General features: G+C 47.9%; 1 protein-coding gene across 2 annotated transcripts; it reads right to left on the reverse strand.

Moving 5' to 3' along the window:
• LOC142432359 (uncharacterized) lies at positions 1-27,618 on the reverse strand. 2 transcript variants are annotated; one of them, XM_075537507.1, is made up of 6 exons: positions 27,533-27,618; positions 17,874-18,053; positions 15,384-15,585; positions 8,715-8,841; positions 8,357-8,470; positions 1-2,448 (listed from the first exon to the last, which is right to left on the reverse strand). In XM_075537507.1, exons 3-6 carry the CDS (start codon positions 15,396-15,398, stop codon positions 626-628), a joined length of 2,079 nt encoding a protein of 692 aa, XP_075393622.1. In that variant the 5' UTR covers positions 15,399-15,585; positions 17,874-18,053; positions 27,533-27,618; the 3' UTR covers positions 1-625. The 2 variants fall into 2 exon arrangements, with proteins under 2 accessions (XP_075393622.1, XP_075393623.1); XM_075537508.1 differs by lacking the exon at positions 17,874-18,053 and having other exon boundaries at positions 27,533-27,596.
• Positions 27,619-27,926: the final 308 nt, after the last annotated feature.

The raw sequence follows: 27,926 nt of genomic DNA on the forward strand, positions 1-27,926 counted from the left end.
TTTGATACCAGATTATAACCTATTACTTCTCCAACGAACCCCATAATTGTGGTATTCTTTATAAGTTCAAGTTATCACTGCAATGAACTATTGAGCCCAGTAGAAAAATGGAGCATGCCGTGGGAGAGACAACTGGTGTCAGATTTGGAAAATATGGTTCAAAGAAAGAGGCAGGTCTGACTTCTGCCTCCTAAAGAATCTGCATTGGGCTAATGCTAACAGTGACACTTCTCTGTCCGCCTTGTGAAGTCAGAGGAGTCAGATGCTGCCCCCATTCTATTTTTGTACTTACCAACCGCTTCCTAGGTGGTTCTACATTCAAATCAACATCTCCAAAACCAACGCCCTTTTTGGTGTAAAATTTTACAGTATTTATTCGCTCAACAGAAATGAACTCCAACTTTCATCTGTGTAACTGGCACCACGGAACAGCTGACTCACATGTATTTGTGTTAGCATAAGATGACCTCTCAATAAGAAAGCATGTGTTTACGTAGGATGTGTGTATCAGGCTTTCCCGATCGCTGTCTTCCGATGATTTCATTCAGGATATACTTTGTAGGCATACAATGAGGTAGAAATCTCTGCTCAACCATCTTTTCCAGCGAATGTATCCGAATTGATCCTACTGGTTTTGTGGGGCATAAAATAAGATGCAATTGGACACTGAAGGTACTAGCACATTCACGGCATTCATAGGCACTGCTGGATTGGCTGCACTCCTATGATTTCTCTCCTGTGAATCTTCTCTGCTATCTTCCAAGGCGTCATGTCTAGCAGCAGGCTGTCTCAGAAGGACTACATTCCTATCAGCAAGGAACCCATTGGTGTTGACTGATGTCTGAGCTGCCACCGAAGGCATTTGCATATCTGCCGCATTCACAGGGATCTCCTCCTGCACGTGAGCACTGCTGCGTGATGATCTGTGACTTGTGGAGAGGTTGTCCGCCGTGGCTGAATCTACATGGTTCCCTCTTTTGTGTTTTCTCTTGGGTGAGTAAAAGGGAGAGGCACAGACAAAAGATTCCCCACTCTCACGGCAGCCATATGGTTTCTCGCCTGTGTGAGACCTCTGATGCGCAACGAGCTCTCGTTTCCTTTCGAAGGCTTTCTCACATCGATTGCATTTAAAGGGTGGCTCTCCCGTGTGGACTTTCTGATGCGTGTTGAGGCTTGACCGTTGAGAATAAGATTTTCCACATTCACTGCATGAAAAGGGAGTCTTGCCCGTGTGAAATCTCCGATGCGCTACGAGGCATAACTTCTGGCTGAAGCCTTTCCCACAGTCACCGCATACGTAAGGCTTCTCCCCAGTATGAGTTCGCTGATGAATAATGAGACTTCCCTTCTGGTTGAAGCCTCTTCCACATTCACTGCATAGATAGGGTCTCTCTCCAGTATGAGTTCGCTGATGTATAATGAGACTCCCCTTGTGTTTGAAGCGTTTCCCACATTCACCACACACGTAGGGTTTCTCTCCAGTATGAGTCCGCTGATGGACAACCAGACTTCCGGTATGTTTGAAGCCTTTTCCGCATTCACTGCATATGTAGGGTTTTTCTCCGGTATGAGTCCGTTGATGAATAATGAGGCTACCCTTGTGGTTGAAATCTTTTCCACAATAACTGCATATGTAGGGCTTCTCTCCAGTATGGGTTCGCAGATGAACAGTGAGATCTGTCTTCTTGATAAAGCCTTTCCCACAATGACTGCATACGTAGGGTTTCTCTCCTGTATGAATTCGATGATGAATAGTGAGATGGCTCTTCCTGATGAAGCCTTTTCCACATTCATGGCATATGTAGGGCTTCTCTGCCATGTGCGTTTTCTGATGTTCACTGAGCTGCGGCTTATGGAGATAAGCTTTGCCACATTCTGAACACTGGTACGGTTTTTGTCCTTTATGAAATGTATGATGATGCTCAAGAAGCTTGAAGTTTTTTAAGAAGTCTTCCCCACACAGACTGCAACTATAGGGTTTGTCTCTAGCACGCATGATCTCATGAGCCGCAAAGAAAGACTTTTCCATGAAGATTTTCCCACATTCACTACCTGCATGCAGATTCTCTACTCTGTGGGCTTTCTGGTGCTTCATGTATGGAGATTCAGTGCTGTTTGAAGTCTGGCTCTCAGGGAACTTAACTTCAGTGCAACATTGCTCGTGGCCAGCTGGAAGGAAGGCTTGTGAGGCTTTTTCACCTCTGGGAAGCTCAGCAGACTTCTTCATTTCATTGATTCTTCTCTGACGGCCTGCTGGTAAAGTTAAATTTGATTTCACGGGTCTTTCATATAAGTCCAATATACCATGATTTTCCTTCAAAGGAGGAAGGTTTTTGTCCTGATGAACAGTATTTGCCAATGCATTATCTTCATAGCATCGCCCCATCCTGTCCACCCTTCTTTCCTTTGGGGAGCGCCCAGGCAGACAATCACCCACTTCCTGGATGTCTAGGGGGAAAAAGATAACAATAAGTCCTTTCATCGTCTCAGTTGTAATGGAGACATTTTAAAAATATATTTTAAAGTCCATTCATGTAAGGTGGATCTTTCACAATAACCTTGTGATGTGAGTGTCAATAAAACACCACTGCTTATCATCCCTTGCATACTGGTTTTGTTTCCGTGTCATTTCATGTCCATCTTTTTATTAATATAAATTAAAATATCTACTTCCATTCATGTGAGAACGATAATCCTCAATCACTAACACAGATTGTGATGACTTGTGCCAAAACAAGGCAAGCCCTCCCCTTGCATGCTGTCAAAAACAAAATAATGCAAACACTCCAAGAAAGTGAAGAATAAGGATTAGAAACGAGGTTAGAGAGTGCATAATGAATAAGTTCAGATTTGGCTTCTTTTTAAATCCGGCACTGCAAAACATGAGAAGATAAATAACTAAATAATTAACTAAGCCATCTAGCTGAGGAGCAACAAAGCCCATGTGGAAGAAGCACACTAGCGTGTGATCATGAGGTGTCAATAAGATCAGGTATCAGGCATAAAAGAACAAAAAAAATCATATCATTGTGAATGAGGGGGAATGCTGAGTGGGGACCCAAAACTCATCTGTAAGCAACTAGACATCCCCTTACAGAAGGGTCACGGGGAGGAGACGAGCTAGTCAGGGTGTAATATAGCACGGATGAAACATACAGCTTTCCTCTAGTTCTTTACTACTTCCTCCCCCCTCCTACTATCATGACCCTAATTCTACCTTACAAATCCAGCTAGACCACAGCATGTACCCTGGTACAGATAAGAACTGGAAACACAGGGAATCCAGGACAGATAAACCCCTCAGGACCAATAATGAGAGTTAGCAATACCAGACGGGTAAGGAAAAGGTGGGGGGAGAAAAAGGGAACCAATCACAATGATCTACATATAACCCCTTCACAGGGGGATGGACAACAGAAAGGTGGGTGAAGGGAGATATTGGACAGTGTAAGACATGAAAAAAAAATTATCAAGGGTTCATTAGGGAAAGAGAGTGAGGGAGGGAGGGGGTAAAATGCAAAGTTGATACCAAGGGCTCAAGTAGAAAGTGTTTTGAGAATGATGATGGCAACAAATATTCAAATGTGCTTGACACAATGTATGTATGTATGGATTGTTTTTTGTTGTTGTTGATAACTCCTTTTATTACAGCTCTTATAGCAATCCATACATCAATTTTATTAAGTACATTTGCACATATGAATGGTCTTATTAAAGTGAGTTCTTAGTTTTTTAATATTTTATTAGGGGCTCATACAACTCTTATCACAATCCATACATATACATACGTCAATTGTATAAAGAACATCTGTACATTCTTGGCCCTAATCATTTTCAAAGCATTTGCTCTCCACTTAAGCCCTTTGCATCAGGTCCTCTTTTTTTCCCCCTCCTTCCCTGCTTCCCCTCCTTCATGAGCCCTATGTATGGATTGTGATGAGTTGTATAAGCCCCCAATAAAATGGTTTAAAATAATTAATTAACTAAATACATGTACTGTGACCCACAGATGAGAGAGGTACCAAAACTTCCTGATCCCCATTTGCGTAGGACAGATTCATTCGTCCCCCAAATTCTTACTGATGGACACCATTCACATTTAGGCATTTGGTGAAAAGGCTGAAGTTACCAAGAATTCTATTTTACTGGGTCCACAGTCAAAGCCCATGGGAACAGCCGGCAAGAAGTCAAATGATACAACAGCACTGGGAGACTCGGTTACAAGAGACCTCTTTTAAAGTGTTAAATACAACAAAGATTCCCACCTTGCGAACTAAGGTGCTTGGCCCAAGCTATGGTAATTTTTTTATCTGCCTAATATGGATGTGAGATCTAGCCAATGAAAAAGGAAAACCAAAGAACAGATGTCTTTGAATTATGGCGCTGGCAAAGAATACTGAGCATGCTAAGAGGCGATAAAAGTTTGTGGAAAGTTTACATTATCTTCTGTTGTTCTTGTTGTTGATTTTAAATCATTTTATTGGGGCTCGTACATCTCTTCTCACAATCCATACACACATCCATTGTCTCAAGCACATTTGTACAGATGTTGCCTTCGTCATTCTCAGAACATTTTCTTTCTACTTGAGTCCTTGTTATCACCTCTTCACTTCCCCCTCCCTTCCTGACCCCCCAGTTTCCATGATCTTTTTTCCCCTCCACTATAGTCAGAGAGGAGGATGGTGAGACTTTGTCTCCTGAAGTTTGGACATGGAATGAGAGGAACCGCACATACATAGGACAGCATCCCAGGGAAAGCACAGGGTCATCTCAATGAGATGGACTGACCCAGCAGCTACAGCAATGAGCTCAAACATGGTGTGAATGGCACAGAAATGGGCAGTGGTTTGTTCTGTTGTACAAAGGCGCTGCCACCAAGAGCTGACTCGAAGGTACCCAACAACAGTGTGTTCCAATAGGCTTCTTTGTGTGGCTGCAGTACACTGCTGTATCCTTATCGAAAGCCTTTCTGGCCCTGGATTTATATTTCTGATAAAAACAATTGACTAGGCCAAAATCTTACAGGAGAGTGGTTGGTTTAGTGTGCAAAAAGCATGACTATAAACCACCCAAGAAGACTGAGTGGCTTATAAAAGTAGCCAACCCAATAGCAGTTTTCAGAGAGGGTAGTGGGTCAAGGTGGGCAAGAGAAAGGGAATCTATTAAAAGAGCTACAATGCAAATCAAGAGCTACAACACTGGAGACAGTGAAGAGAGAGAGGGGGCAAGGCAGCTTCAGTGAATTTATGACAGATCGTGGAGCCGCTAACAGTGCCCACACCCTTTGAACCCTTTGGATCTGATGTTCTTGTGCGGAGAATGCAGTAGACTCAGGAGACAAATTGCTGTGACATCAGAGGTGGCTAAAAGCAATGACGAGAATGACAGCATCCAGGAGCAGGGAATTGACATCAATAGAATCAAGAGGTCTACATGCGATGGTTCAGGTGGATGAGTGGTTAACATGGATGTTCACCTCTTTTGCTCAAGTGAGAAGAATTCCCTTGAGAGTGTGGTTTGTATCCAATTATACGAATGCTTTGACAAGGTTCTCTCTCTTGCTCTTGGGAGAGCATCTGGCTCATTCTCGTCTGATGTTATTCCCATCCTGTGAGGCGTTGTGAGTTAGCAGATAGCAGGCTGTCCACTGACCTGAGATTTGGGCTCACCAGGTGGGTCTGGATAACCTTCCAGACGGGCGCCTTACCTATGCATTTGGGACTTGCCTTCCAACAGAAATTTCTGAGGCATTTCCTTGACTGTTTGTGAGTTCGGTGAGAAGTTGGACATCTGGGACATCTTTCACCTCCATCTCAGAGAAACCAGTGTTGTGCTGAGGCTACTTGACCCAGACCCCTCTGGAATGAAGGTCTGCATCATCCCACCTGGCAAAGAACCATGGCCAGCTGAGGTGCTGGCTGAGGTCAAAGGGAATACAGAATGGGTAGTGGAGGAAGGTAGTTCCACCTATCAGTTACAACCACATGATCAGCTGCAAAGGCTTGTAATTATTAGTGTTTCTCATTTATATGTACTTGAATATCTTTCCCTTGTTCATATATAATATACCAGATACAAATAGGTTCAGTGTGTTTTCATTTGCATGTATGCTAGCTATTTGATCTTGGTTGTAAGCATGGTTTCATTAATGTCTAGAAAGTATATATGGCTAAAGAATTGTGCCAATTGGCAAGGGATGGACTGTGATGGGCTTTCTGTGCCAACATGGCTCCCTTAAGAACATGTGGGCGGAGTTTAGACTGTCAATCGAGTTGTAGCTTGATTGGAGGCCAGCCTCCTCTCTTTCTTCCTGGTGATTGGAGTGCTGCTGCCTGAGCTAGTCCTTTGTCTCAATCATGTGCATCACTAGAGCTTGAGGCTCCCTTGGGACCTGCTTTACTGCCATACTACTGGCCTCGGCTACCTCTCCACTTCTCATCTTCCTGCTGTTGCCGCCCCACCCTGCCATGTCTGCTGCGTACAGCTGACTCTGCTCGTCTTGCCTGAGGGCAGGCACCACTGTCTGCTTCCTTGATCTTGGACCAGTGGCTGGCATGAGTTGAAGTACCTTCAGTATATTAACTGTCCCACGGAAGTGAGTTCAACTGAACCCTGTGTACTGCTGTGTGGACTAATTAGTTGTTGTATTCCTTCTCACTATATATATATATATCAACATATCTCTCTCTCTCTCTCTCTCTCTATATATATATATATATATATATATATTCACAAGTGTCCAGGTTTTGTTCCTCTAGAGAACTCTACCTAACACACTATTAAATAAATTAACCATAAAATCTATATCAGAATGGTGGGATTAAAAAAAAAAGGAATGGTGGGATATACGACAAGGTCCCAGACATGCTAGAATATGTGATTTGGGGAGAAAGGTGATTAAGGAATGAGAAATCGCTGGATTACAGGTGGGATAAAAATCACCCGTGGATTGAATTAACTGTTATGTAATAATCAGTTACGCAGAACAAAAACTACTGACAGGAATTAGAGCTGGTTTATCTAACTCATGAAACATTGGCTAGTGGGATGCATACGGAAAGGGCGTGATAAGGACTTGGCTTCAGTTTTCCCTGCAATCCCTAGAAAACCGGACGGAGGGTCAGAGTGTAGCACTGAACAAAGTTCAGATCCTGTCTGCTCAGACCTGCAACCTCTAGCCTAAGGACTGACGAGAAAAGGAAAAATCATGCCAGAACAATCCCAAGAACTCCAGTGACTCCTAGTCACCAAGAAAGGAGTTTAAGACAGGAATGAAAAAAACCAAGACACTATTGAAACTACAGGGCAAGGTAAAGCAATAGCTTCAATTTGTAGACCAGTATCCACTTCCTGAGGGACCCTTGCTAAAGCGGACTGGGAGAGTGACTGATTTAGGTGTCTAGTTTTGAATGCTGCAGAATGGAAGGGTATGTGTGGGTTTGTGGTAGTTTCATAATCTGTTGTCAATTTGAGAGGATTAAGAGTGAAGGGGTGGAGTTTAGCCTGTCAATCAGGCCACAGCCTGATGACCTCATTTGGAGGTGCTAAGGAGATAAATAGCTTGCTGGAGGCTGGACACATGCTCCCTTCCTGAGAGGCATGCTTGCTGATAAGATACATGGAGCTATGCTAGAGCTCTGGAGCTGAAGGAGCCACGTGGAGACCCCTGCCAGCACTGAGATGACTCTGCCACCACTGGATCCACAAGATTTCCCACCCACTGGCCTGCGATCCTCCTGCATTCAGCCATTCAGTGTCACTGCATGTCCTTCGTGAGTCTGAAGTGGAATTTATAGATTGGTATCAGACATATGGGCAAATATCGGACTTGATCTGGACTGGGCTGGGCTGTTTTCTCAATATTCAATTGCTCTTGTATAGAAAGCTCTTTCTTAGACACATAGGAGTGTCTATGAATTTGTTTCTCTAGTCTACCTGGGCTGACACGGGGTTGAAGCAAAATGATGATACAAGACCCAGGTACTCAGCTGGTTAACCCCGCAAGGACAGTTTAGTTTGGTGGCCTGCATACAATACGCGGTGAGAATCTACCCCAGAAAGGGAAGCCTCCCTTCTACTCCACTAAATGCCCAATGGAACTCACCAGAGGCAGTCCGTGTGCTGCTTATAGAAGCAATGCTACCATGGCCTTACGGTGGTGATGACAACCAGCAAACGAGTAGGACCCACAGAGGTCATGACAGACATGGTAACGACGGGAGCTGGTTCCTCACGGGCACACCATTAACCTCGCTACCTTTTACCCTGCCCCTGTGTCTGTATCTTCTCAGACACCCCTCACAGAGATGAGTCCTTCTCCCGCTGGAATATGACTTCCCCAACCTCCCCCACTTACCTCCTTTTCTTCGCTCCTCTGAGAAGACTCCACTAGCACCTTTGTGCACGATAGCCCATGGCTGTTCTCCTCGTTCTAGCCTGCAGAGGGCGTCTGGCTTCCTAACTTGATGCCCTGTTGGTGGGAAATCACAGACTCTTAGATAAAACAAATGGCCTTTTGGTTGGCGAAGATGGCAGACTTTTGGGGTGGGGAATTATAATTTCAACGATACATTTTCAAGGTCTTCCTGCCAGGAGTAGGAAGAGACCCAGTTATAGAGTCAGAGAGCAGACTAAGAAGCTGCCCCTTTAGAGCAAACACGCAAGACTTCAACATCTGAGAAGGGGAAGGTCAATGACGAGAGGGCTCCCCTCACCAATGGACACCAGGTTGCTGTAGGTCTCCAACATCACATCCTGGTACAGGGTCTTCTGATCAGGGTCGAGCAGCTGCCACTCCTCCCAGGTGAAGTTCACAGCCACATCATTGAATGTCAGTGATTGCTGTATCAACAGGGGCATGGATGGTTACTGAGACATTTGCCATTTGAGGACACGGACGGAATGTGAGGACAACAGTTTTGTTCATTTCCGCTCTATAGGCTGTCACATGCAGACATCTCAGGTGGTTGTTGTTTTTTGATAGATTATCAAAGAAAGCAAGAGTGTAAGAAACTATTCAGAATTTGTGCATTCCATAACCCACCCACTCATGAAATCAAAATGCCTCTCGTGTTCAGCAGTGAGATGATCTTTGTAAGTTAGAAACCTCCATATTGATACCTAAGGGCAAACAGGCGTACGTAGAACAGAAAACACATATGTCAATAAGTAACAGACTCGTTAGCAGCAGGGGAAACAGCATCCGTGCCACCTCTGACCCCCTCCAGCTCCCGAGGCCGACTGCTACGAAGCAGGGCCACCAAGTGCTTCCACCCTCCATCCTTCTGAACCTGATTCCGACACCAACAATTTCTCCCACGGCACTCTGCTTTCCCCACGCTCTTCTGCGTGGGGATTCGATTTGGGTTATATAATTCATTGCAATGCCCACACAGACGCCACAAACAATACTCACCATGTTGGGGTTTACTAGGGAAGCTAACAGATGGAAATTCATGTGAGAAGGACTCAGGATACAGTTGTTCATCCAGGACAGTTTTCTCTGCTGTATCTGCAGGCAGACCTCTCTCTGGCTCTCAGGCCCTTAGCCAAGCCTCTGCCCTCTTTGGGCAATGTCACAAAGCTCTCTTAGGCTGCCAATAAATGCCCGAAGAGCATGCTGCTTGTGGTGGTTACATCATTTCATGTCAACTTGATAAATAAGCACAGGGGCGGAGTCTAGCCTGTCAGTCAGGTCACAGCCTAATGATGCCTCCTTGTGGGCATGGCCTTCTCATAAGGATTCTGGGAACTTCCTCTTTCTCCCTGGAGGTGGGCCACACTCTCTATTTGCTTCACCTTCCTGTTGAGGGGTGGCACCCAGAGAGCTCCACGTGGAGACCCACACTGTGCTGAGATGCTTCCACCGCCAGTGGTTCCCCAAGACTTTTCACCTACTGGCCTGCGATCTTCCTGCACTGGCATCTTTGCATGGGCTGTGTGAGTCTGAAGAGGAATCTAGGGACTAGTCTTCAATATATGAACTTGATCTGGACTGAGCTGGAATGTTTTCTTGATATATAATTACTCTTTGATATAAAGCTCTTTCTTATACATGAGTGTCCCTAGCTTTATTTCTCTAGTCAACTAGGCCTAACCCACTACTCTGTGGAGCACCAGCCCCCATAATCGAAGGGTCCAAGGGGCGGTTGTGTCACTGAGGGGTAAATTTAAAGAGACATCAGACAAGACAAAGTGTGAGAGTGCTCGCCTCCGGGACGGCCATGGCTTCAGCAGGCAGATTTGCGCAGAGAGGGGATATATTTCCAACCAAGGCTTATATACACTCAGGAGGCATGCAAGCCCTCTAATTACAGGTAAGCACGTGCATAACAGGAAGGGGTTGTACAATAGGCATACATGTGACAGGAAGGCATACACGGAACAAGACGGGCGGGCTCTAGAGTCAAGATGGCCTAACCTTGGTCGTCCCTGAGTTGGCTTGACCTTAGGCATATTTGAGCTCTCCTTCAGGGGAACAATCTTAATCCTTATCAGAAGGTAGTGGGCTCTATTTAGGATGGGGCAGACTATGGGGTCTGATTGCTCTAGATGACTGATAACCTTCAGGCAGATACCTTCAAGTAGTTGACCTCCAAATGTATAGTCTGATGCCATGTGTTGGCAAAGAGCACCATAGGTTAGGCATATGTTATCGGGGGGGGGGGGGGGGGACAACCTGGGAAACAACTGTTCTGCTCCCTACACTGCTCCACCATAAATCTCAGGCTGACGGCACTCAGCGCCAGCTCCATGGGCCAGCAAGACTCCATAATTGTGACGATTGTGAGAGTCCTTCCAGAGGCTGCATACTCAATGGAAGCCTGGGATTCTGTAAGAGAAAGAATGAGGGGCGTGGGAAGGGAAACGTTTGTTGGCTAATTTGATTATGGTTACCTAGAATGCCATTATTTGAAGAAGTGTAAAAAATGATATGAAAAAAAAGAGGGGGGGGGGATGTTATGCTGCAACTGAGAGGAAACAAAATGCTGTTGCTGGAGTTGCCTAGGGGGAAAAGTCAAGTTGATTAAGCAATACACGGTTTGTAGAGGGCCAGGGTCTACTGAATCCAACCTGCTACGGGCCCAAGGTCCCATGCACACAAATGGAGACACAGTCGAGGGTGGAGAAAAGATTCAATGTGGGTGTGATTAAAAGGTTAAGGGTGGTGTGCTTATGTTACTGCTTTATGGACACAGAATGCTTCTCCTACATGGAATTGTGAAAGAGGCCCACGGGGGTGTGGGAAAAGTGATACAATCTCCACCTTCAGTGACTGCTCCGCCTGCAATGTAAACGTGAGCAAGAGGGGAAACAATTTAGATGGGTTTAAGTTTAACCCCTGTGGCTTGAAGAGGCATCTGCTCCCCACCCCCCACCCCAACCCCCCTTTACAAATGGCTGCTTTAGCCTTGGAACTTGGTGTTCGTGGGCCATTAAGATAAGGAGTGGAAACAGGAGGAGAGCAAAGCACGGGGAGCTTGGGCCAAATGCTGCCGCCCAGCGTGGCCTCTCTGCCTCGTTGCTGGCTCTGAAGTCGTCGCCCAGAAAGGGAAGCACACCTGGGACGTGTGACACGGGACACCCTGTGTTTGTCTCTGAGCTCACCCTCAAGGAGAACATGGGGAACATTGCTTGTGAGGACTGTCCACGTCCTTTGTCGTTCAGCAGACCCCGGGCAGAGCAGCCGTCTGTTCATGGTGGGGTGGACAGCAGCTGCCTCTGGGAGTCCGCAGCCTGATCACCATGGCGCCCGTTGAAATCAGGTACAATGAATCTCTTAAGTGTGAAAGGCCCAGAAGACGCCCAGAATCTTGTCATAGCTTTCATTCTGAGGGGAATGCAAAGGAGTGAGGGGGGGGAGGGGCGGTGAGCCTGGCATCTCAGGGCCCCTTGGGTCCTGATTCTGCTCCCTCTGCTTTTGATGCTGTTCTCAGGGCGACGCTGCCTGAGCTGTGCTCTGGGCATGCGAAAATCATGGACAAACTGTGAACCACACTATGGTGCGGCATAGGAGACATTCATTAGAGTCCAACCATCAGCATCTCATGATTTTAAACTGTGCGTGATAGAAACTCTTAAAAGATCATCTTTTTACATTGCCAGACATGTGAATGTATTTGCCACATGAGAGTCATCCTTCATCAGAAATGGGACTGAGAGTGGTTGGCTGTGTCCCTTCGGCTTGGAAACCATTGAACCAATTTAAAACCGCGTACTTTCAAAATAAAGTATATTAAACTCATTAGAAAAAAAAAGTATAAGAAGGAGTTCCCTGATAAACTCCTCAGGACCAATAACGAGAGTAGCGATACCAGGAGGGTAGGGAAAGGTGGGGGGAGAAAGGAGGAAGTGATCACAATGATCTACATATAACCCCCTCCCTCGGGGATGGACAACAGAAAATTGAGTGAAGGGAGTCATCAGACAGTGTAAGACATGAAAAAATAATAATTTATAAATTATCAAGGGTTCAAGAAGAAGGGAGGTGGGGGAGGAAGGGGAAAAATGAGGAGCTGTTACCAAGGGCTCAAGTAGCAAGAAAATGTTTTGAGAATGATGGCAATGAATGTACAAATGTGCTTGACACAATGGATGGATGGATGGATGGATGGATGGATGGATGGATGGATGGATGGATGGTGATGAGTTGTACGAGGCCCCAATAAAATGATTTAAAAATAAAAATGAAGGAGTTCCCCTTGAAGAGTTAAGCCTTTGCTGATTCTTAGTTCAGAGTGATCGTCTGGATGGGCTGCGGTCAAGAGTGGAGCCTTCCGCAGGAAGATGATTAGGGGGAGCCGAGGAGGGATGCTGTGCAGGCGCAGGAAGCAGCTCCATTGTCTAATCGCGTATCTACCGTGCTTTCAAGTTTTGTAATGTGTTGGCACGATCCATCTTTTGCTGACTGGTGATCTATAAACCAGCCTGGGAAGGCTCCGGTGCCGCCTCCTAAGTAAAGGGAAGCCGCTCAGTGTGACCTCCTGAACAAAATATGCCTCACCTGCTGTTCACGGCCGGCGCGTTCTTCTGATGACTAGCTCCAGGTACCCGAGGTGCAGTGTCACGATGTGTGATGAAATCAATGATTAGCGTGTTGGCAGAGAGCTTGTAAGCCATTCTTCAGCCTGTACTTGACTGGCTACGACAGAAGGGGAGTTAGGAATGGCCCAGAAGCAGCAGGCTTTCTGTTAAGCCAGATGCAGAGTTAGGAGCTGAAGTGGAAACCTGAGTCCCACCCAGGCAGCTGAGAGAACAAGGACTGGACATGAGATGGGCAGGCCTGACAGAAAACAGAAGAAGAAGGAGAAGGAGAAGATGAAGAAAGAAGATGAAGAAAGAAGAAGAAGAAGAAAAGAAAGAAGGAAGGAAGAAAGAAAGAGAGAAAGAAAGAAAGAAAAGGCTGCTTGCTTTTTAAATGTTTGAGCAAGCACTTTGTCTAGATGCATCCGGGCAGGAAAAGTCTGTGTCCATCAGAGAAAACCCCCTCCTAGGACTGAAAGTCCAAGGGAGTCAGCAAGCAGACAGCCCGGTATGTTTCCTATGGTAACTACCTGCCTCTGTTTAAGTGGAAGGGGCGGGGGGAGCGGGGAATGCAGTAGTGAAGAGATCAGGGGTTCTGTGACCCTTTCAGACAGTTCCTCATGTGGTGGTGACCCCCCCCCCCCCAACCATAAAATTATTTTCGTTGCTACTTCATCACTGTCATTTTGCTACTGTGATGAATCGGGCGACCCCTGTGAAAGGGTTGTACGACCCCAAAAGGGGTTGTGACCCACAGGCTGAGAACCGCTGGGTTAGAGGAAGAAGATATATTGGACCTCCATTTAGCCCTTGGCTGACCAGCTATTTCAAGCCCTGCAGCAGGCTCCTATTAAGACCTTTAATGCTTTCAAGGTTACAAACTACAGAAAGTCAAGAAAGGGCAAATACGATGTGATCATTACATAATCTGATGCCAACTTGAGACTATTCAGCGTGAAGGGGTGGAGGTTAGCCTGAGGTTGCTGGTTGATGACCCATTTGGAGATGCTACAGAGATAAATAGCTCACTGGAAGCAGAACAGGCACACTCTGCTTTGCATTCCTGATGACAAGACACATGGAGTTACACTAGAGCCCTGGAGCTGGTGAAGCCACATGGAGACCCACACCAGCGTGGAGATGCGTCCACTGCCACTGGATCCACAAGACTTTCCGCCCACTGGCCTGCGATCTTCCTGCATTCGGCTTCATTGCATGTACTGTGTGAGTCTGAAGAGAACTTTGTAGATTGGTATCGGACATATGGGCTATTATCAGACTTATGGACTTGATCTGGACTGGGCTGGGATGTTTTCTCAAGATTCACATTGCTCTTGGATATAAAACTCTTTCTTAGACACACGAGGGTCTATAAATTTGTTCCTCTAGTCTACCCAGACTAACACACGAGTTAACGTGTCAGAGGTCAGAAATGGGTTGACAGGAATCAGCCTTGGGATGAGGCTGCGGACAAAGTCTCTCTCCACCTTGTGAGGTTACAGGAGGAGTGATCAGAGCCTAGAGTCTGTCCCACCCTAAGTAGAACCCACTCCTGCTGATAAGGATGATGGATGGTTCCCCTGAAGGAGAGCCCAAAGATGCCTCTGGTCAAGCCAACTCAGGGACGACCAAGGTTAGGCTGCCATCTTGACTCTAGAACCCGCCTGTCTTGTTATGGAAACAGAACATGACATCAGAGGATAGAGGGAGGTGTGGTGGAGTTGAGGCAGCAGAAAAACTAAGAGCCTGCGATGGTGCTGAGGGCTTCCTGGCTGGAGAGAGAGGAAAGCTGAGTGCCTTCAGGCAAAAGACTCATTTGCAGAGTGGTTTACCTCCAGGCACTTAACCAGAGGGGCTAGGTTTGCTGGCACACAGAGCTAGAGATAAAAGTCTTTGGGCTGATGTTGGTAGCAGAGAAGAGCGCTCTTTGGCCATTTATCAGTGTATGCCTTCCTGTCTTGCGTAGTCCTATTGGACAACCCTTTCCTACCTGTAATTAGGGAGACTGGCACGCCGCCTTACTGTATATAAACCTTGGTTGGAAATACATCCTCTCTCTGTGCAGATCTGGCTCTTGAGGTCATGACAGTCCTGGAGGTGAGGACTAGCATGTTTTGTCTTGTCTGATGTCTCTTTAATTTGACCCCTCCATGACACAACCACCCCTTGGCCCTATTCGACTGTGGGGACTGGTACCCCACATTCTGGTCCTACATTGCCTGCCATTGCAGTCACTATTTATTCCTTCACGGCTTTTAGTATTTCAAATGTTTACTTCTCGGCTGGACCGAACTGGTGTTTCAGAGGCCTCTACACATCCATTAGGAAACAAGAGAAGACACAAAACAAACACCAGTCACCTGAGTCTTGAGCATCTCCGTGTGCGCTTGGGACACTATCAGCAACTGGGATGCTCTGTGTCTGGGTTCACCAGATCCAATCTAAGTTCTGTTCAGAAATTCCAGTGCCCTGGGACGCATGTCCCCAGAGTGACACTCTCCAGATTCCACAACCTCTTCTTCTTTCCTTCGAATGACTCTCTGGCTGCCGAGGTTTCAGGACCTGTGGGTTGAAGGGGGATTCAGTGTGAGTGGACCATTCCTCTCATGGCCCAGAGACTGTCACTGCTCCGAGCACCCTCCTTAACCAAAAGCCCTCCTTATTTTCAGCTGCCCCTTATTTGGTATCTCAGAATGTGGGAAACAGAAAGATTTCTCCCAAGTTTTCTCGCCCAAATATATGCCAAACCCAAGACACTGCTTGCTACACATGGTAAATGACTGTACACTAGGCGGTCAATGAGAGTAGGTCAGAGGATATTCTCCTTAAGGGTCTCTAGAGCAACCAGACTGTATAGTCTGACTCACCCTAAGTAGGGCCCACTCCCTGCTGATATTGTTCCCTCCAAGGAATGCCCAAAGGCAAGCCCGGGACCACTCAATGATGTCTAAATTTAGGCTACTATATTGAGTTGAGGGTCCATCCATCTTGCCACCCATGTACTCCTATTCCCTCCCTGAACTATTGCGTGTACACCCCTAGGTCATCCGCCTCCTATTGCTTGTATTGCCTTTGTTACAACCCCTTCTCATGATGTGCATTGTTATCTGTAATCAGAGGGCTTGCATGCCCCCAAAGAGATATAATCTGTACTTACAAATAAAACCTCAGGAGAACTCTCTCCTACCCTCTCGTCCCTTACCTCCATGTATAACCCCAAGAGGAGCTGAGGTGAGCATGCTACCAGGAGATATGTCTGATTATTTTACTCTCTCTCTCCCATCTCTCCCATTTCCCTAGGCCTTTACTATGATCTTTATGTGTCTCAACCGTTCAATTGCGCTGATCGAACCCATGATTATATATGGGGGGCTGGCTACCCCCACATCAGAACATCATACACCTGCAGGCATTAAGACATGATTCAGAACTTGAGGAGATAATGGGTAATAGATGACTTTAAGAGAGTGGTGCTTGTACAATTAGAAATATAAGTGGAAGCAGAAGCAGCAGCAGCAGAAGAAGATAGAAGAGGAAGAGGAGGAAACTGGATCCCTACCTCACGACATACAAAATCCACTTGGGCCTAAAAACAGATTTCAATATCAGCTTGCTGGCATGGGGTTCCTCCAAGAAGTTGGTGGAGCTAGATTTGTGGATATTTCCAGGTAGCGAGGATGTATGATACTCTAACATGGGGATTGGTGAGTTTTTCCATCCCCCTTGGTGCAAAAACGAGCCATTTCAGAAGCAGGAACAGGGATCTCACTGCCATGAAGAAGAGCCAGGGGTGCAGCATGGCCTGTGGCCCTGAGACACCTAAGAGCTGAGGTTTGAACTAGGAAACAGAACATGACACCAGAGGACAGAGGGAGGTGTGGTGGAGTTGAGGCAGCAGAAAAACTAAGAGCCTGCGATGGTGCTGAGGGCTTCCTGGCTGGAGAGAGAGGAAAGCTGAGTGCCTTCAGGCAAAAGACTCATTTGCAGAGTGGTTTGCCTCCAGGCACTTAACCAGAGGGGCTAGGTTTGCTGGCACACAGAGCTAGAGATAAAAGTCTTTGGGCTGATGTTGGTAGCAGAGAAGAGCGCTCTTCGGCCATTTATCAGCGGTACTAAAATAATTTTGTGATGGTGCCCAAGCAGGGCGGAAGCCAAGGGGCTACGTATATGAGAGGCTGAGGACCAGAGAGAGGCATGACTAATAAGAAGCACTCTTGACGAAGGAACTGTATCCTGAGCATTGCTGATCTCGACCTGTAACGTGTGAGCTTCCTTACCCTCCAAATGGCCAGCACTGCCTGTGAGCTTTCTGTGGTCATTGCAATGGATCGGAAACCCCAGGGGAGAAGTGGAGCATGTTCAGGAAAGGCAGTTGATGTCAACATTGGTGAGGTTCAAGAAGGAAGGCATGTCTGATCGCCACCCCACGGGAACTGGCCTTGGGCTGCTGATGAGCTTGATTCTCTCTCAGCCGAGCCAAGTCAGAGCAGGTCAGACATGCCCTCCACACCATTTTTAATGGCCACTGTTTGGTGGAGGTACTTCAGGTGGTAATCGGCAAAGCTAAAAGCGAGCGTTGTAACCCTTTCCCAGAGCAAGGCAGGGGCCAATGGCTAGAGAGAGGCATGCCTGTGGATAGCAGCAACTGAAGAACTGTATCCTGAGTCATTTCTAATCCTTATTTGTAGCCTGTGGCTTCCCTAATGAAGCCCATCATCTGTGAGTGCTGTCTGGGCATTTGTGCCGCCGTCGGAACAGATTTTTGAACAGAGCAGAGCAGGCAGTGCCAACAGAGGGGCAGTTGGTGTCGGAATGGGTAAGAGAGGGAGGGAGGGGTAGGCGTGTCTGACCTCTGCCTCATAGAAATCAGCCTTGAGCTGACGCTGATGGTGAGTCTCTCTCCCCCTGGTGAAGTCGGAGGTGGCCAGACACCATCTGGGCCACACCATTCTTAGTGTGCAGGTAACGTGTGACTGCACCCTCAAAAGAAGCGGCCTTCAGAGGCTGTGGATCTTGGAATCTTCTCCCCCCTGTGAAGTCAGATGAAGAGGTCAGATAACGCTGCTGATGCCATACCATATTGTTGTGTTTTTTCCATTCAACTTTAAAACCACCAAAATGTACATATCAACTCTAAAGACCCACTGTCATGGAAACGATTCTGACTCACAGTGACCCTTTGGTAGCAGAGAGTCCCAAACTTATGTGACCCGCAATCCCCTTTTCAGAAAACAAAACAACAGTGTCGCCGCTCCCCCGCCACCTCCCAACCAAATTGAAAACGTTTGTACTTTAGCCCATAATCCAGGATCAGTAGCCCAACACTCCAAACTCAAGGCCATTGAGTCAATGATGACTCATAGCCACCTGCTGACCTTACAGTTAGCAGCCAATGCATAACCATTATCCCACCAGGCGCTCCAAGATGAGTATCTCCCATCCAAGTACTCAACAGGGCTGACCCTGCTTAGCTCACAAGATCAGAAGAGAATGGACATGTTCAGGGTGGTATGGCCTTAAACCAGGATTAAATATCTCACTGGCATCAGAGTCGATGCCAAGTCACTGTGCTCTAAAGACAGGGTAGAACTGACCCTGTTGAATTTCCGAGGAGATGGTAACTAAGGGAGTAGAAAGCCCTGTCTTACCACAGAGTGGCTGGTGGTTTCGAACTGTGGACCTTTCGTAACCACACCACCACCACGGCTCCTCTAGGATAAATATAGGTAGCTGCTTTTGCAGCCTAACTGGATGGTCCTAGTGCCTGCCCTTCCCGCCCCCGCTCTCCCAGGGGGCAGGGCTTTGGGAAACAGCTATATAGAGTTTCGAAGGCTGCAAACCTTTACAGATGCATTTAACCTCATCTCTCTCCCACAGAGCACTTGGTGGGTTTGAACCGCTGCTGGTAGAGCAGCACCTCGACGCTTGCAGGGCCACCAGGGCTCCTTAAACCTTAGAAAGAGACAAAACAATGCGATACAGGCCATCCTTGGGTTATGAAAATCTGTCATCCCCCGCTTGCCTTTCAAACGGATTCTGCCATGGCTGCTGACGAGAACAGGTGTAGACTTGGATGTTCTCAGATTTGGCACCACAAGCCCCAAATGGGAAAATGAATTTAAGTCAAGGTCTTGGAACAGGATTCTTGGAGGAGGCCTGCCGAGGGCTTTCAGCAGTGCTCCAAGTGTGACATGGGATTATTGACAAATGGAGGTGAGAGGCACCCACTTTCCAGGCAGCACAGCTTACTGCCGTGTTGGAGTGTAGTGTCGTCGCGTCTGAGTGCAGGTGCTCTGGAGGCCAAGGGACCTAAGAGGGGGCTGCGGCTGGGCCTGGGGTTAAGTTTCTAGCAAGACTGTGACCTGTCATTTTTCTTCTCATCCTAGATCTGACTTCCCTTCATGTGAAAACTTCAGGTCTGTCATGTGAGTGGATCACTTTGATTTGTGTGTGTGTGTGTGTCCTGGTCTTATAAATTCCACTGAATGACTGGGTGAGACTGCAGATAAATTTCTCGGGACTCACCATGGGTGTGGGAAACTAACACGGAGGGAAATAGGACAAGGACTCTATGCCCTAACTTATCACAGAGGGAATCTTGAAAGCTAGTATTCCATGGGAGGAAAGCCTCCATGTTGGTAAGTTAGAAATAAAGTCCAAGTACATGATCCTGCTTTAAATCGCATTCCCACAGACTCTCCCCTGAACAGCTGTGCTGCCTTACAGTGAGCACATGGTTGATTCTATCTCCCCAGAGAAGCAGACACCCTTTTCTCCCTTCCAGCCGTGTCATCCAGCCCCCCTCATACCTTCCCCCAATGCAGGTATGAGATTTCCTCACCTGTGAGCTCAGGGATCTTACTGTAGATACCACCCAACCTTGTGATGCATGTAACTACTGAATATGCATGTCTTATGGCTACCTATAAATGTCCCAAGATAGTAAAGACTCTCTCTCTTCTCCTGGTTCCATGTGGACCATCCAGAGTAGCTGGGGTGAGCATGTGACCATAAAATATGCCTGCCTCCTTTATTCTCTCCTGTCTTTCCTATCCTCTGTGACTTTACTATCATCTTTATATGTCATCACCGTACAATTGCGCCTCACCTCCTGACCCTTCGGTTGTTGGAGGCTGGTTTCCTGACAATGAGAGACCTTCTGTGGCCTGCAAAACTGAACCCATTTGTCATGTGGCTTATCCACAGGTAGGGCTGCCAATTCTTTGCAGAATTGTAGTGTAATGGGTCGCTTATATAGAGCCTTTTCTTGTAAGCGTCTCGTAACGTCCACAAAATAAACGGCTGGGACTATGCAAACAAGGTAGGTGAGACCCTCCTGAGGGTGGGGCCATGCAAATAATATATATGGAGTCCTAACGAGGAAATTGGTAAGTTTTGAAGTCCCACTAGGCTCAAAACGACACAGCATAGAGGCAGACCCAGGGCATCTCACCTCACAGGACCAGAGCACATTCTTTGGACCTGGGGCCCTGCCGTGAAAACCTCCTAGACGGAGGAGACGAAACCTCTAACTCCGGGATTGGCACATGATTGGAGGACGAGGCTGCAGAAAAATCAAGAAATGGATGCAAGATGGCACAGCGGGCTTCTTGGCCCACAGAGTAAGGCAACAAGGACAATGGGTGTGCCAACCCACAGAGGAGGAGAGCCGAGCAGCGTTGGACAAGCAGCTTGCTGGTGCAGCGGAGAACCTCCAGCTACTTACAACTGAACTAGACTTGCCATCCAACTGTGAGAGAGTGCCAGGGGTCCTGGGTTTACTCACAGAGGGGTGTGCCCTGGGGACTTACTGGAGGAGCTAATGAGCTTTCTTGGTAACACTTGCCCAAGCAGGGGGGACGCCGTGCCAAGGCATAAGAAGCTGAGGACCAGAGAGAGACCTACCTGTGGGGACAGCTGCAAATAGACTATTCTGATCGAAGCACTGTGTCCCGAGTTCCCAAGTTGTAACCTGTTCCTTTCCTAAAGAAGGCCCCAAACGGCGACGAGTAGTCTGTGAGTTCTGTGCGGCAATTGCAGCGAATCACTGACACCGGCAGAGACGTGGATTGTGCCCTGTGGGAGGGGCGACTCGTGTCCAAATTGGCAAAAAGGCTGGGAACAGGAGGTGTAGCTGATCTCAGCCACACAAGGCTGAGCTTTGGGCTGTGAATCTTTTTCTTTTCGGTGTGTTTGTGTGTGTGTGTGTGTGTGATGTGAATCTTGACGCTCCCTTCCTGATGTGAAATTATTAGGTGGCTAGACACAGGGACAGGGGATGCCTGTATGCTTGCCGAGTCCCCCTAGAGGAGGTTGGAGGGGAATCAGGTGACCATTAGGCACCTAGGAGAAGACCTGAACTGGGCATGCTCCAATTCAGCCCCCAAGCCAGGTGGGTGGCCCAGGTCTCTGACATCACCCAGGTGGGCTTAATTCAGCCAATGGGGTCAACCAGTAGCTTCAACCACGCCTCCCAACCAGAGGTTTAAAATACCCTGGTGGTGGTGGGAAGCCCACCCTCTTTTTACCCTGTCTTGCACCCATTCTTGCCACGCTGCTCTTTCTGGCCCTGGGTCTCCAGCACATTTATTTTAATGCAGTCTTTGTGGTAAAATTAGGTGCCTTAGGTGATAATTCGGGTTGGCTCATACTCGAGTATATGCAGTAAGGCTTGGTTAGAAATATATCCTTGCTCTCTCTGAGCGGACCTGGCTGCTGAGATCATCATGGCCCTCCAGGGGGTGAGCAATTGCATGTCCGATGTCTCTTTAATTTAACCCCTCAATGACAGAGAGTGTCCTGTAAAGACGGTGTGGGCCAAGCATCTGACCTCCTCTCACTTCAAAGAGAGGAGATTCAAAACCAACAACCTAAGACCAGTTCATACAAGGCAGAAAGAAGACATGCCTCCACCTCCCTGTGGGAGACCAGCCTCCACAATTGAACGGGTCCAAGCGAGGTTGTGTCACTGAGGGGTAAAATTAAAGAGACACCAGACAAGATAAAATCATGCAATTGCTCACCTCCTGGACAGCCATGACTTTACAGCCAGATCCGTGCAGAGAGAGCGAATATATTTATTGTCAGTGCCTTGGGTTTGGCATATATTTTGGGAGAACATCCTGGGGAATAATTTTTTTTTAACCAATTCTGACACCAACCACTTCTTCCAGCGGCATTTGCTAATTCTCTGCAGGGCGCACTAATTCAAAGCCATGGCCACCCTAAACTCGCAGACGATTGCCATACTTAAGTTTATTAAGAAAGAAAGCATCAGGTTACGATGTAGGAACAGAAAAGCTCAGGATACAGTTCTTCTATCAGGACAGCCTCCTGTCAGCCACCATGACAGGGACTTTTCTTTCTGGCCCTCAGCCTGACCTCTGCGCTGCTCAGGAAACTGTTAGAAAGTCAGTGTAGGCATGTAGCTTCAAGCGTCTGGCTGGGCAGAGCCAACAGAACCTGGTCCCTATCAGTTAATTGGGCTTTGTGTCCCAGGCGACTCCAGTTAAACTTTTCTCTCCTCTACCGCAGCATGGCGTCTCCCACTCTCCTTTCGTCCGTTACAGGTACCATCGGCCCAAGAAACCTTCTAAGATTCAGAACTGTTACTTACCACCCCTTGTTCTTTTCCAAAGTCCCACGGGTATGGAACCATTCCAACGAATTCCGCGTCGGCCACCCGTGATGAGAATGGTGTGTGCTGTTTGTGTGTGCAGGTGGGGAGAGGGGCTGCCCTCCAACTTCATCAAGGCCAGGAAGCGGATTCCCAGGAGGAGGCAGCGGTCGGTCAGCTGTGTCTCCACAGTCTAACCTTCTGACCAATTCTGGGGCAGCTGCACCTCCCGCGGCCCTCTCCTTCTCCGCTGTGTTCAAGGATGTGTGGCTGTGGCCCATGGGGCTCAGAATACCCCAGGTATGGGGTTGAGTAGGGCAGGAATAGCGTCCAAGTGACAATCAGAAGTGCTCAGGGTACAGTGCTCCCAGCAGCTCGGCCACCTGAGGAGGCATGTCTCTCCTCAGTCTTCGGTCCCTTGGCCAGGCTCCCACCACGCTTGGGGAGTGTTCCAAAGGTCTCTCAGCTCGACCAATGAACAACCCCCTCCCCACACCCCCACCAGGAAGCCTCCCTCCTGAAGGCATTCGGTTGTCTTGCTCCAAGGGTTGAGAAGTTCACTGCTGTGCCTTGTACCCGTTCTGCTAAGGATGCAGTTTCTCTCCTGCTGCTGCTTCTTACCTGCTTCACCATGGGGGGAGGGTGGCGGGTGCCAGCGCTCTCTGCCTCGCACTGTGGTAGTTGCACACTCTGGTGTCAATTTGAGGATTCAGGGGGAAGGGGTGGAGTCTAGCCTGTCAATCAGGCCACAGCCAATGAGGACTCTGTGTGGGCATGGCCTTCTGAGAATTCTGAGAACGCCTTGATTTCCTCCTTGGAGTGGGGAGACGCGCTCTCTCTGCTCACTCACTGAGAGACATTTATTTGTTTGTTTATTTTAATTTTCCTGAGAGACATTTCTGAGGAGAAGCCACATAGACCTACCTTGATGCAGCCTTGGGGGCTGAAGGAACCACGTGGAGACCCCTGCCAGCGCTGAGATGCTTCCACCGCCACTGAATCCACAAGACTTCCCATCCACTGGCCTGTGATCTTCCTGCATTCGGCGTCATTGCATGTGTTTCATGAGTCTGAAGAGGACTTTATAGATTGGTATATCGGACATATGGGCTAATATTGGACTTATGGACTTGATCTGGGATGGTTTCTCAATATTCAGCTGCTCTTGTATATAAAACTCTTTCTTATACACACATGAGTGTCTATGACTTTTGTTTCTCTAGTCAACCCAGGCTGACACACTCATAGAGGAGGTTCAGTGCGGGGGTTGTAGGTTCCAGGGCGCATCCCACTCCTGTTTCTCTTCTTTCTCGGTGGTAATGAGATTTCCATTTCCAGTTCTAGAGTGACTCATAGTGCACTGACCAATGCCCACATTAGGGTTCTAGATGCCTTATTTGGGGGACACCATGAAGCCTGATTTTACATTAGTAAGCTAGCCAATCCCTTTAGTGCGGCAGTTCTCAACCTGTGGGTCTCGACCCCTTTGGGGGTTGAACGACCCTTTCACAGAGGTCACCAGATTCTTAACAGTAGCAAAATTATAATGATGAAGTAGCAATGAAAATAATTTTATGGTTGGGGGGTCACCACCACATGAGGAACTGTATGACAGGGTCGCGGCATTCGGAAGGTTGAAAACCACTGCCTGAGAGGGTTACAAGCCCCTCACATTTGCACAGCCTCACCCAGCAATGTGGTAGGAGGTACACGGACTATCGGTACAACAGCCACAGTAAGCAGTGCACAAAGCACCCTTCGTTTGTGTGCACCTTCATTGTATGAGCAACAGCGCTTTCAAAAATCCTTAAACCCTGTTTCATTTTGTACCGTTCATGTTTTAAGTGCACCACCCTGCCTCTCACATGTGACTGTGCGCAGCAAGGGAACAGTCCTACAGGCCCGCCCCCATGATCTTGCTTCCAAATCTCATCAGCCAGCTATCCATAATACTCACCACCTACCGGTCCTACCTTCCACCAAACACTGGAGTGAAAAGCATTGCCCTTCACCCCATTGTCCAATCGCCTGGTCATCCTTTTCTTTCAAAGCCTGACCAGAAGCGCATGGAAAGTCCGCGTTTGTAGCAACGTTCTGTTGCTGGCACTACCGATATCCTCTAAGATGGTCCAGGCACTCCCGACCGCTCTCTTCAGTGACTTGGAGCCCCTGCCTCCAGCCAATCACCAATTCCAAAAGCACTCCACAAGGCAGATGTTTTTTTTTGGGGGGGTGCTGTTTTTTTTTTATTGGGAGCTCTTACAGATGTCATAACATCCCATAGTTCAATGACATCACGCAGTGTTGTACAATGGCTACCACGGTCAGTTTCAAACATCTTCTTCCTTCTTGAACTCCTTGATACCAGCTTCCCTTTGTACCCTCCCTTCCCCCACCCGTACCCCCCAGGAACCATTCTCTAGACTAGAGAAACAAATCCAGAGATACCCTCCTATATGTATAAGAAAGAGCTTTGTATACAAGAGCAGTTGGATACTGAGAAAACATCCCAGCCCAGTCCAGATCAAGTGCATAAGTCCGATATTAGCCCAGATGTCCAATACCAATCTATAAAGTCCTCTTCAGACTCACACAACACATGCAATGACGCCGAATGCAGGAAGATCACAGGCCAGCAGGTGGAAGGGCTTGTGGATCCAGTGGCGGTGTAAGCATCTCAGCGCTGGCAGGGGTCTCCACGAGGCTTCTCTGGCTCCAGAGCTCCAGCTTAGCTCCATGTGTCTTGTCAATGGGAATGTCTCACAGGGAGTGAGTGTGTGTCCCGCCTCCAATGAGCTATTTATCTCCGCCTCAAATGAGGTCATCAAGGGTAGAAATTTTTGAGACCACACCCCCACTTCTCATTACCGAGTTCTGTCCTGTTATCTAGTGCTCTCAGACAGAAATACCCCTCTGCTTGTGTGGATTGAATATAGTGGCATCAGAGTAGAATTACTGGGTCATGGGGTAGTTCCATTTTTAGATTTTTGAGAAACAGCCAAGGCAGCTGTGTGATTTACATTCAGAAATGAGGACCATCTCAGAAAGCGAACTTTCATGGGACATAGCAACCACTAACAACTACTGCTCTGATCGGGACCACAGAAAAATCAAGGGCACACACTGCTACGGATAAGAGCCCGAAACACAGGGAACCCAGGACAGATAAACCCCTCAGGGCCAACAAGGTGAATTGAGATATCATGAGGACTAGGGAAGGGTGGGGGGAGCAAGGGGGGGATGGATCATAAGGATCAATCTATAACCCCCCTCCCAGGGAGACGAACAATGGAAAAGTGGGTAAGAGGTGACGGAGGACGATGTAAGATATGAAAATAATAATCTATAACTTATCAGAGGTTTGTGAGGGAGGGCAGGAAGGGGAGGGAGGGGCGAAGAAATGGGGAGCTGACATCAGGGGCTCAAGTAGGAAGAGAATGCTTTGAAAATGATGATGGCGGTATATGCGCAAATGTGCTTGATGAATGTATGGCTTTTGATGGGAGATGTAAAAGCCCCCAATAAAAGTAAGAAAGAAAAAAAAAAGGAAAACTCCTGGGCAGAATGGGAGGAAAATGTCGAACCAAATGCAAAATTGTAAAAATGAGCAAACAAACTGGTTGATAAGAGACTCGTGACACGTCAGACTGATCTCCTCAGTTACCTCTGACAGTGGAACTGAAACCCACCTCTGGGGGTCACCTTGCAGCCCCAAATCAGTGAGTCCCCCCAAAAGTGAAGAACAGGCATCTCATGAGGACAGTAGTCCTCAGAATAATCAATGAGACAAAAAAAACCCCACCCCCCAAAATTACAACACAACACCAGCATCTGTCCAAAAACAGTTTTCCACCTAACAATTTAGGCACATCCCGTTTCATTAGCTAGGATTCCTTCCGGAGGACGTTGTACACTGGTACAGATAGGAACTGGAAACACAGGGAATTCTGGACCAGTGGTGAGAGTGGGTGGAGGGAAGGTGGGGCAGAAAAGGGGAACAGATTACATGTGACCTCCTCCCTGGGGGACAGACCACAGAAAAGTGGGTGAAAGGAGACGTCGGACAGTGCAAGACATGACAAAATAATAATTTATAAATTATCAAGGGTCCAGGGGGAGTGGGTAGGGAGGGGGATAAAAGAGGAGCTGATGCCAGGGGCTGAAGTGGAGAGCAAATGTTTTGAGAATGATGAGGGAAATGAATGTACAAATGTGCTTTATACAATTGATGTATGAATGGATTGTGAAAAAGCGTTGTATGAGCCCCCAAGAAAATGATTTTAAAAAAATAAAAACAAAAATAAGCCTAGGGTGTCGAGCTGGATGGTGCCCTCCGGGGGTAGTTGGCCAATGACTGAACTATTAGACAAATCACAGGATTATCTAAACCACAGCTTCGGAACTACTGTGCCAGGCGTATATTGCCTGCAGTCTCAGCAGCTGAGATCCCTGGGGGGGGCAGGGGGGACCTGGGTTTCTGGGACCACAGCCAGACGCCCCTCCTGCCCTCCCTATTGCAGACCCTGGACCACACCCCCTCTACGAGGTCCATCCCTCGGGTCCGGCCACCCACGACATCCTGCACCCCATCCGGGCACTGCCCTCGCCGTGAGCACCCCACACCCCGACAAGCACAGAGATGCGCAAAGAGCCGGGACCCGGACGGCGGTACCAAGACGCTCACCCCGGATGTGCCCCCCAAAGCACTGACTGCCAAGGGGTTCCTTTCCAGCACCTCCGCCCGGCGCTGCCCTCGGGGACCCCGCGGGACCCCACGGCCGCACGTGCACGCGCGGCTCGCTCGCTTCAAGAGCCAGTACCTGCAGTTACCTGCTTTCCTCCGGAAGCACCCGAAGTTCCAAAAAGTTGCGCTTAAATACACGAAATACTTACACTTCTGCACCCTTGGCTCCAGAAACCCTTGCCGCCTACGGAGGCCGGCGAGGCTGGAACTTTGGAAGGCGGCGGGCAACGGCCTTTGCGGCAGAACCAGGGGAGGTAGTATGTCTGCGCCCATCCTGGAGGCAGCCATAGTGCGGCACGTTCCGTACGAAGAAGGGCGCCTTTACGCACGCCGTCCACCGGGGGTCCTCGTGGCGTAGTGGGTAATGCGTTGGTCTATGGTTCCTTAGACAGCCGGTTCGAGGCTGTTGAGTCTGTGAGAGGTGTACGTGACTTCCAGTTACCATGTAGAAATGAGGTAGTAGGTTTGATACCCTGTTTCCTCTACCTTTTGGTCAAAAATAATTAAATAAGAATCTGAGCCTTACTGTGCAATAAATAAGAG

Source organism: Tenrec ecaudatus, chromosome 18, assembly GCF_050624435.1.
Source record: "Tenrec ecaudatus isolate mTenEca1 chromosome 18, mTenEca1.hap1, whole genome shotgun sequence".
Taxonomy (NCBI): Eukaryota; Metazoa; Chordata; class Mammalia; order Afrosoricida; family Tenrecidae; genus Tenrec; species Tenrec ecaudatus.

Excerpts from the sequence above, each read along its gene's own strand:
- LOC142432359 (XM_075537507.1), bottom strand. Across the intron at positions 8,471-8,714 it reads CAGCAACCTGGTGTCCATTG|GGCATCAAGTTAGGAAGCCA; the intron begins GTGAGGGGAGCC and ends TCCCACCAACAG. Across the intron at positions 2,449-8,356 it reads AGAGGAGCGAAGAAAAGGAG|ACATCCAGGAAGTGGGTGAT; the intron begins GTAAGTGGGGGA and ends TTTTCCCCCTAG.